This window comes from Gallinula chloropus, assembly GCF_964237585.1.
Source record: "Gallinula chloropus genome assembly, chromosome: 3".
Taxonomy (NCBI): Eukaryota; Metazoa; Chordata; class Aves; order Gruiformes; family Rallidae; genus Gallinula; species Gallinula chloropus.
This window is the reverse complement of record NC_140087.1, coordinates 36271805-36282542: the sequence shown is the minus strand read 5'-3', so window position 1 is coordinate 36282542 and position 10738 is coordinate 36271805. Positions and strand designations below refer to the sequence as shown.

Sequence of the window (10738 nt, the reverse complement as noted above, 5' to 3'; positions counted from 1 at the left end):
GAGAAGGATGACCCAGGATATGCAAAGGAGCCTCTGTCAGAAGAAGCTTTAAGAAAAAAAGAAACCTTCTGTAAAAATATTTGCATAGATTCAAAACTCAAAACAGCATTGTCACCATTCCAATTCCCTGCATTCATGCCACTACCGTCATCCACAGGGATACAGCTCACAAAGGCAGCCCTGGAATCTGAAATGGCTGATGCTTGGTGATTTAGCAAAAGGTGTATTTTTGTACTTTCTGCAGTCATTAGGAAGTGATCCAGCTTGACCTTTGGCTTACAGAAATCGTACTCCCCTGAGCTAGGCAATACTGACAGACAGACTACAGAAGTAGTACCAAAAAAAAACCCCAACAACCCAAAAATAGCAAGTAGTTACCCAACAACAGCATGGCATGAAGAAAACAAGGCACTTCTGGCAAGGAAAACCCCCAGATTCTGTATTTTGATGTGCAGTACTTCTGTGTAGAAGTGTATCTTGTGCTTTGAAATGCCACGTGAAGCAACAGCAACCCAGGTGCCAAAACTAACAAATCACCAGCTCCTACCAGATTAACTGCAGCCTCTGAACGGTTCAACAAAGAATCAAACCGGTTTCTGTACCACTGTCATGATTTACCAGCACTCCGGCATCTCTGCTCTTTTGCTGTGAGCCGACAGTAATTATTTTAGAGAAAGAAAAAGAAAGTGTGGAATTAGTAATGCAGATGCTGAAAGGCAAGTGGCAAGACTCTACAAGAAGAATGCCTCAAAAAAAAAAATTAATAAAATAAATATGCTACTTTGTTCCCATTTCTACTGGCACCTATTCCCCAAGGTAAAAGGCCAGAATGACCAAAGCCAATTTAATAGTAGTGTGCAGAATGTCAGCCGACAAACAACATAAAAACAAGTCACGCTGTGTTATCTGTGGTCACGTTCTTCAGGGTTAGTCCAGTAACTCAAGACTTTACATTCTTCCGTCTTTTATTTGTTTATTTTAATTAAACATGTAATGGTTAATAAACAGACATAGTCCAGAGTTAGTAGGTTGGTATTATAACATTTATTAAAATAATGCTATGGGTTAATAGAAACAGCAAAGAACCAAAGAATTAAAACGCAAGCTATGTAAAAACCCAACTAAAACCCAAATATGTCTAATGTATTCATCCAGTAGCTAACTAAAAGCCCAAGAAAGACAACACTCCCAATATAATAAAGTACTGCAAAACAATTGGCAATTTTTCAGTTATCAAAATCGTGGGTTTTGCATTTTGTATCCTTTTTTCTCAATCAGGAAAAAAATTCTTTTGAATGTTATATAACATACATATAAAACAAGATAGAAAAATACATTATAAACTTGTAACAATGGCTGTAAATACATTATCTTACATGTTTCTCATAGGCAATAGGTTGGTTATGGTACATACATAGCATGAAACTACTAAGATAATAAAGAATAGACAAATACATGTCATCTGTACGGTTACATACAAGCGACACTCCCATCTACCCACTCTAAAAAAATTACATAATACTGTCAGAAAGAAGTCTTAAAACTACTTATTTTAATAAAGAAAAAGTCATTAAAGAATGATAATACTGAGAACCAAGGCATTCAGAGATTTCAAAAGTCATGCTTTTTTTTTTTAAGTTGATCCAAAATTTTGTCAACTAAGTTTTCTGAAGTTTGTTCAGAGCAAACATTACTTTCACATGTCACACATCTATTTCATACACTTCCCCTTCCCCCCCCCCAGTAAAAGACCTTTGATAAACATCTAAAATGTCCAGGTTTTATCATAGTTGAGATGAAACTGGATCAAATACTGGTATTGTTTTAGCAAATCTCTCTTCAAATGTTCGAGTGTCGCAAGTTTATTCAACCAACCAACCAAAATAAAATCAAAATGGCACAGCATATACTGTAAGTAAAATCAACACAACTGTATGTGTAACAGGAAGACAAAGCTGGTGGCACAATAAACAAAAAGCTAGCTGAATACGAAAGGATGAATGTCTATTGCATAGTAAATAAACTGATAATTATTTCCAGGTGAGACAAGATGTTAGATGAGGTCACCATGCAGGTGCTTAGAAATGTAAGCCCTCTTAGCTTACTATTGACCTTTCATTTGGAAGCTGCGAAGATTTGCAGGAGGAGAATAAGTTGACAAGAGGGGAATAAAGTTATCACCTGATATTTGCCAAGCTGAGTACTGAGCCCCACGCAAAGTAATACTTAAATGTTTTTGGGATTAAATACTGTGCGTTCAACAGCTTCAGCTCTTGCAATGGCCCAGCTATATGAATCTCACGTGGAAAATTAAGGATAGCTGGACTTCAAACAATTAGCTGATGTCCCTCTCCTGCTTTATCCTGACGAAAAGCCAGCACGTAGATTCAACGGTAACAAAGAAGAGCTGAAGAACCAGTCACTTGCCTGCTGTTGGGCACGGCATCAGCTGCCTGTAAAAGCCAGGGACCCGCTCAGACTAGAACTGAAATCCAGCCATAAGCACTTTTAATTTCAGTATCCGCAGAACATCGGTTTCCTGGGCGATGCCAAAGCCTACTGTATATATTTGATTTATATTTATTCCAACCAAAAAAATCAAGAAAACTCCTCTCCATCCCTACACAAAAAAGACATGCTTCTGGCTCTACAAACTTTTGTCAGCTAACAGCCTGCTTTAGCGGGAGACAGTCGGCATGGCAGAACCCTTTGGTTTACGTTGCACACGCACGGCGTTTGCTGTGAGTTAAGGAGTAGAGTGGCTGCAGGAACGGTGGGCTGGTTTGACAAGAACTTAGCAAGTATTTTACACAATGAGATTTTGGCAAAGTTACGTCACACTAGTATGGCAAAAATCAGGTAATTAATATGGTCAACTCATCATTTGTCTTTCCTCACAGCTTCTTTCACATACTGGGCGACTGAGTGGCATGCAGTAACTTGACTGAGGGAGAAGCTGATTATACAAGACATTTGACTAAATGACCATGAAGAAAATAAGGCACTTCCTTTTCTTTAGACTTATTCCAATACTTAAAAAATAAAAAAGAAAGACTAAAAGGCTCTTTTGGTCTTTTGTTTTCTTGACAACCACCAGAAAAAATCATTTAATGAAATAAAGGGTTTCTTTGTTCTTTTTTTCTTTTTTTATAACACTTGAAAGTATAAAATGCTACATTTCCAAAAATATATTTTTTTCTGCACCAGCACCCTTGTATAGTAAAAGTATCTACTTTTTTGTTCATTTTGTTTCAATGCACTACACTTTATCTACAATTTCATTACATGTATACAGCAAATAGGCAAGCATGGCTTTTACATCCTTAATGAATTTTTTTTCTATACAGGGAGGTTTAAAAAAAATATTTGAACAGTTTGCCCAGTAATGTGACACATAATGCATGTACCTTGTTCTCATGTAATCTTCCAAGGAGATTAAAATATGGTTAAAATAATTTAAACTCAGATTTTGCTTCCATAGTGTTGCTGTTTTGTTCTCTGCATTAATGTAGTTCTGAAAAGACATTGTAATCTGCATTTCATGGCACACTTTCCTTTAAAACGTCCAATTTGGCAGGCAATAGAAAAAAAGGCTGCAACGTCTGCCCTGTGAGGGCACCGGTAGTGACTAAACAGCGTATCAAATTTTGAATACTTTTTGGAATCCCTTCCCCAATGACATCCCTGACCAAAGGTTCATGCATGATGCATCATCACACAGTACATTCAGAGAGAGCTTTGACTTCTTTTTTTTTTTTTTTCTTTTTTTTTTTTTGAGAAGAAAAATATTCCTAGAAGTCTCTCACAGTAACTGCCTCTGTCATCGGGTAGTTAAGGGACATCTGTCTCCATCTCGTGCGAGGCCTCCTTACCGTTCGCTTGGGGCGGGACACTAGAGGATGATCAGTGCGGAGGGATGAGTTGGACCTTATTGCTTTACTACTATTCAGTGCAGGTTCTAGAACCACTTTCACCCAAACAGGAGAACAACAAAAAGCGGAGTTGGAGGACAACAATTTCTTTGTCTGTTTTTGTTAGATGGTAAGACGAACGGACAAGTGCCCCAGCTCGCTGCACTGAAGACAGGCAAGCAAAGGCGTTTACCAGTTAACTGATCAGCAGGCAGGCATGGTCAGGTCATCATTGGGTGAAGAGTTCAGAGGTCAGAAGGTCATAGGTTAGTTGCCGGTGGCGGCTGGGTGGTTAGAAACAAAAAAAAACAAAACAAAAAAAAGAAAGAAAAGATAGAGAAGAGATTAGTTCCAGCTAGTGACGGCTTAATGACAACATGAAAACTAATCACAACTAATAAAAAAAACAAGCATGTTTAATTCTGACATACTGATCGACACCATCTACAGAATGCAATAAAATCATGACAGCCCTCCATCATGATTTGGACACGTGAAGGAGAAGCCCGCTCCCACAAAACCGGTTAACAGGAGAAATAGAGATAAAATACGACTAACGACTAATGGTTAGTAGCAGTCGATGAAGGAAATTGGAAAACAAAAACGATGAACAGTTTTGGAACTGGGTAGAAGATTTCTGGAACAACAGTCAGTGCACAGCATCAGTATCTGACTGCTATTAAGCATTAGTACCTCCCCAGGTGCAAGCATTAAAGCAACTATTAATGATGGATGTGATTATTAATAACTGGTGGTTAAAAGAATGGAGTCATCTACAGAATTCTGGACTTAGAGAAACAATTTGGTTCAACAAACTATGGGCCAAACAAAGGGTTTTTGTTCAATAAATTTTTTATTGCCTTTCATTTATTCTATTTACAAACAACATGGAATTTCTTGGCCTCATGATACAAAGCAATACTAAACTGTAGTCTAGCAACGTAGGCATCATTGTGGGAACCAGGAAAATGCCCAGCCTGCTACTTTAGCCAGCATCTTCCCGTTCAAAATACTATTTTACACATATAGGACACTTATAAAATGCACTTGCATGTAAACACTGTAAAAGTCCTGCCATTTTAAAGTCTATACTTAAAAAGCTCTAAGTACATCAAAAAATAGAGAAAATATCTAATTGATACTAATAAGGCATTTTAAAACTACAAACAGCTCTCTTTATTCATTTTCAAAGCTAATACTCTGCAAATACAATAAAATCTGACATTTCATATACATTCCTGCTTTATATTTTTATATTTTAAAAGAAGCCACCTGTAAATACTATTTTCTTTTGCAAAAAAAAAAAACCCAACAAAAAGTAAAACCCAAAAACACAAACAAATTACAGTAAAACATAAAAAAAGTTCTCAAGTGGAAAGTTATCATTCCCAATGTTCTTGAGCTGTTCCTTCTTTAATCATTCTCTCACATTCTCCTTCACCAAACTTGGTCCACTTAACAGTAGTATGATTTTTTTTTTTATTTTTTAAGACTCATTCAACAGCTTAATTATAGCTAATAAATTCTGAGGTTGATAAAGTTTTTGTACTGTTGCCATTTTGACTAAGGCAGAGGAGATGAAAGTGAGAAAGGTATTCAGTGCAAAGTCAGATTTGTGCCATTACATATAACGAAGTCCAGTAGGTGTAAGATTCACAGATAGCATTGATCGAGCAATCTCTCTCGTGGGCTTATTTACTTTCACATAATAAAAATGGCCTATCATTTAGGATACAGTTCATAACACTACACAAAATGTCTACTGTAACATAAATGAGACCACGTGCTCCCTGAATTTTTTTTCAGAATCGTGCTAAGTGGGATTTGTTTAAATTAAAACGGCTGTTTCAAAAATAAGCAAAAATAAAAATAAATATTTTATGTGGCACAATCTCACCACTTTACAGGTATACTAGAAACAGACTCTTAAAGCATTTTGATAATGATTATGATTTTGATTAAATGGTATTAAAATTTATATATAAATTATGTGACAGTTGGTATGGATAAAACATTCAAGAAAATTCTCAGCATTAATATTTCTTGTGGAGTTTATCATCAAAGCAAGCTACCTTTTAAAAATACCAGTACACCTGTGATACATCCTCTGCCAAGTCTCTGGCCTTCTACAGTACACACAGGTTTGTCAACTGTGCAACACCATTTACAGTTTATTACAATTAAATCAGTCAGTCTCTCTGTTATATGCATCAAATTCAAATTTGTATTATTTATAAACTGGGGGTTTATTCTGAGTTAAAATGAGCTATATTTTTCAACCCTTCACCAATTCTAAATGCTTAGTTGTAAGAGTAACATTTACACATTTGGGGATTCTTGCTTTAAATGCAGTGCTAATCTCTAAGAAAAAAAAAACCAAACAAAAACCCAAGAGGAAAAAAAAAACAAAAAACACTAGGCAAAGAATAAAAGCCTACTTAAAAAGTGAATGCAGTAGTACTACAAAGTCATCTGAGAGTAGATTTAGAATTTGAAAAAAAAACTTTAGACCCAATGAATGCAAATATAAATTTAGTGACTTTTAACTATATATAAAAAAGTTTCTGCATTGAAAAAAAAAAGCATTTCGGTTTGCTGACATTGTTTTTTATGTCTATAGCCACAGAATTATATTGGTGACAGAAGAACCAAATAGGTCAGTATGTTGTAGAATTAAAATACTATCAGTATTTACCATAATTTTAGCACATTAGGAGAAACTGGTTCATTGCTGATAAAATTCTCTTCAAAACCTTTTGTGAAACTGCTAAATATGTGCAGTGATAATCTAGCATTTCAAATGCAAAATGCAATGATGCACAGTTATAAAACTAACTTTGCGTAAGTTTCTAAATACACACTGGGATTATTTAGATAAGACTTTAAAATAACATTCCCCTGAAATATCAGTATGGTTACCCTGCTAAAAGAGAGGTATGCATGACTTCTTCCACAGGAGATAAGCCATGTGCTATGTATTTATCTACTTAAGAAGATAGTAGGCTTCCAATATCGCTAGGGATGAACACTGTATTATCAGAAAATGTCTGTATTTTAAAGGAAGGTGAAATTATACTAATAATTAACCTCAATTACTTGTGACTCAGGTGAAACATCTTTGAAAATTATTTAAGATCTATCTTGAGTAAATCCTACAATGATGAACTCAAACTACAAGTTGGCATTTCCCCCTCCTTGTGCTTTATCGGTATTTTTACTAGTTGCCTCAGACAAATATCAACTTAAACAAAAAGGTCATCTCAACTGTCACCTGAAACCGTTTTGCAGATCATGAAAGACATTGCAAAAATCAGGTTTTGCTAATGATCAGGTCACAAACTTTCAAAACCAAATAAGTCCTTACCACCCATTACTCCTGAAAGAGATAGGCTTTAGTCTTTTTAATATTCTTCCTTTTTTGGTAAACATAGGCTATGACTTTATTCTGATTATACCCTGTTGCCACTGAACAGTTCTCAAGAAAAAAATGACAAATGGGCTGTATATAGTGTGTGGTGATATAAAAGAAGACGCAATCTTCTAAAAAAATTAAGTAGTGTCTTGTTATCAGCTTTACACTTTCTGTAAAGGATAAGATGATATGAAAGATAACAGAGTTAGATAAATACAGCAAGTATCCAGGAGGGCCCTTTTTATGGTTTTGACTGAAACCTATATTGTTTCTTGCAGTTAATTTATGGAAGGTTGTGAGAAGTGAAGTGTAGTCAGTGTTAGGAGATGTCAGATCTGTCACCTGAATTTGGCTTTTGAATATTACAGTATCATGGAAGCCTGCACAACACTGATTTTGATGAGAGCAGAATAATAATACTTAGCAGGTAATGCTTTGCATCCTCAAAGCCCTGTACAAAACAAGAATCCCCACAACACCCCTGTGAGGTAGGGAAGTATTATTATCCTTATTTTACAGATGGGAAAACATACACAGAGAGATTAAATGACTTGCTGAAACCCACGGTGAGTCAGCAGCAGGGATGGGATAAGAATTCAGCCCACACACTGCTTTCTAGCCAATGTCAATAAACCGAAAATATCACTTTTCTCAATAAGCTTAAAGACTTCATTCAGGGGTCCAAAGGTATTACACTTGAGGAACAGGAGAAAAATGAAGATTTACTTTCCATTCAAGGGTTAAAGAGAGATGCCCAAATATTGGATGTCATCTCACCAACAGCACTTCAAAAGTTGCTTCTCCTTCAGGTTACACATTTTAGCAGCAAAAGGCAAATACCAAGAAATAGATTTTGGCAAAAAACCAAAACACTCTCCCTTCCCCTACACCCTTAATAATTCGAACTCGAACAACTTTTGAAGTATTATCTTCACAGCCCTTACCTTTCTGAATTCAGTCAGGTATCTGAGAACATGCATCCTCCTCATAATATACAGTACAGTGGCTCAAAAGTTTATTGGAAAAAAGGAATCTAAATCTTCAGATTTCTCCAGACACAGACAGGAGGCATTTATTCCTTTACTTCTTTCTCATTAAGCAACCATCCATTCATTTTATTTTGCAACACCAATCTGATATTTCCACACCAATTAAATGAACAAATTGGGGCAGGGGGGAAGAGAACCACAACCAAATTAATTATTGCAGCACTGAATTCATAGTGTTTCCTCATGCAATGGATCTTTAAATATTTTTTTTAAAAAGGGAAGCAGTTATAGCATTTATATTAAATATATCACGAAGTTTCTATATTTAATTGAGCTGGGAAAGCCAAGTTTATAAAATGCTTTTAAAAACACAAGTATTCCCAAAGCTTTAAAATATTAACTACTCAGATTTTTGAGATAAAAATAACAAATGGGTCAAAATAGGGTATTTGGTTAACCAGCTGTGGTGTTGCAAATCTCATGTACACTCAAAGCACTTCTTACAAACAAGAACTGCAGAACTAAACTAACCTCGGTCTGCGGTCACAATCCTTTGGTAAGGATGGACACGCATATCGTGCCTTCGAACTTTAGTAGCCACCGCACCTAGTTAAATTGCAATTACCAAGACAAAGTTAGAAAACATTCAAAGAAAACATTAACAGCAGGTTTATCAAAATGGATTTAAATGATCATTAACTACAAAAGTTCAGTTTAAGAAAAGCAACAAGTTAAGGCACAGTAGTTTCAAATCTTAATCTTAAAAAGAAGTTTATCTGTGCAGATTAATATTGCATTTATTTTAAACATCCTGGCCTTAACCTGTTTAATCCATTCATTTACAATCCCAAAATTACAGTATTTCATGAAATCTATTAGACCCAAGCACATTTAAGCTTTACTAGTCACATATTCACTGAAGTGCCTTTCTTGCAGCAGGACTATTTTAAATAATGCCATCTTTTAATACTGACAATTATTTGCTAACCTTAAGATCACTTCCAGTTCTACCACAAAAAAAAGTTTTAAAGCAATTCTTCAAGCCTACAGATTGTGATTTTAAGTCAATAAGTATGAACTGCAATGAATTAGGTGATTAGTAAAGCAAACACTATATAGAACACTTAGCAGTCAGTATACTACTATACACTCATAAATTACAGCTACTCTGTAATAATAGGAGCTAATCCAAATTAATAGCACTATTTTATTTTAAATCTATGTGCAAAAAAGTGCAAGTAAGTCACTGACTGCTAGGCCAAGCTTTTTTCAAGGCTGCTGAAACTAAGCATTTGTTAAAATTCAGATCTGATGAAGGATCAGTTAAGACCGTTCTTGAATTCTTAGCCTTTCGTTGGGAAAGCCATACCTGAAGATAAAAGGAAGGGAATTAAAAGTTAGTCACCAACTAAAATTTGATCCCAACACCAACATCCCCACAGGTACTAATAGGGATGCATTTCTCTGCAATTTTTAAGAGAATTACTGTGAGAAATCATAAAGGTCCATCACATAAATGGACAAAATATACCATACTATTCATAAGTGCATTAAGAAAAAAATGCATCAACAAAAAAATTTGTTTCAATTAACTCTATACAACTGCTCAGGTAACAGAGCAGATGTATTAAGTTATTGTTTCTAAGTAGGAGTGCAGTCTTTTTTTCCTCCCTTTATCTTTTTTGAATAAGACTATTTGATGAGATCTGTTTTGGGCCATACACCTGTGCTCTCACAGCTCAGCCCAGAAGTATGCAATGTTTTCAGATGCCATTTTAAGAGTAGTTTTACACTCCTCTCCCTCTCTAGACAATGCAGTTGAGAAATCAAAGTTCCCTGCATGGTACTAAATCATTACTATGAAATCTGATATTTCCTTACTTGTTTTTAACTGAATTCAGGAGAGGTGTTTGCCACTGACCAGCAGCTGATAGCTTACTTTGAGAATATCTGTCACTGTGACTTTAATACAGGACATACTGCAAGTGGACTTGCAGACTGGGGGTGGAAGAGCTGGGAAATACTTGTGGGAAATGACGACATCATCATATGCTCCCTGAATTTTGGCTACGGATTAACAGACAACAAACCTAAGATTCTCAAAGACACATCTACTGCATGTTTTTCCCCTACTAAAATTTTAATTATTGATTCACTAATCCTAAAAGGCAGAAGTCTGAAATACGTTTTCTTTTTTACTGTACAAAGTGTAACATGGGAACCTGCACACATACAGATAACTCCACAAGTATTTGTCACTTGAGTGAAACAACTGAATTTTTGCAATACTTTCAACAAAATACTGACTTTGAACCTTATTGTTCAGTGTTCATTAGAGATGTTTAGAAATTGTGTAAATCAATAACTGCCACTGAACAAACGAAGATCAAAGTCCTATAAAATCAACATTATACAGCACCAAGGTC

The 10738-nt window shown here is 35.5% G+C and overlaps 1 protein-coding gene across 2 annotated transcripts in view; it reads right to left on the bottom strand.

Annotated features, from left to right (window-relative positions):
- Positions 1-1025: 1025 nt before the first annotated feature.
- QKI (QKI, KH domain containing RNA binding) overlaps positions 1026-10738 on the bottom strand; it is a 154240-nt gene continuing 144527 nt past the window's right edge. For both annotated transcript variants that reach the window (XM_084261434.1, XM_084261435.1), the window contains exons 7-8: positions 8844-8918; positions 1026-4195 (exon numbers count right to left, since the gene is read on the bottom strand). In XM_084261434.1, the coding sequence (XP_084117560.1) occupies positions 4179-4195; positions 8844-8918 (92 nt within the window). In that variant the 3' untranslated portion in view covers positions 1026-4178. The remainder of the gene's footprint in view (positions 4196-8843; positions 8919-10738) is intronic.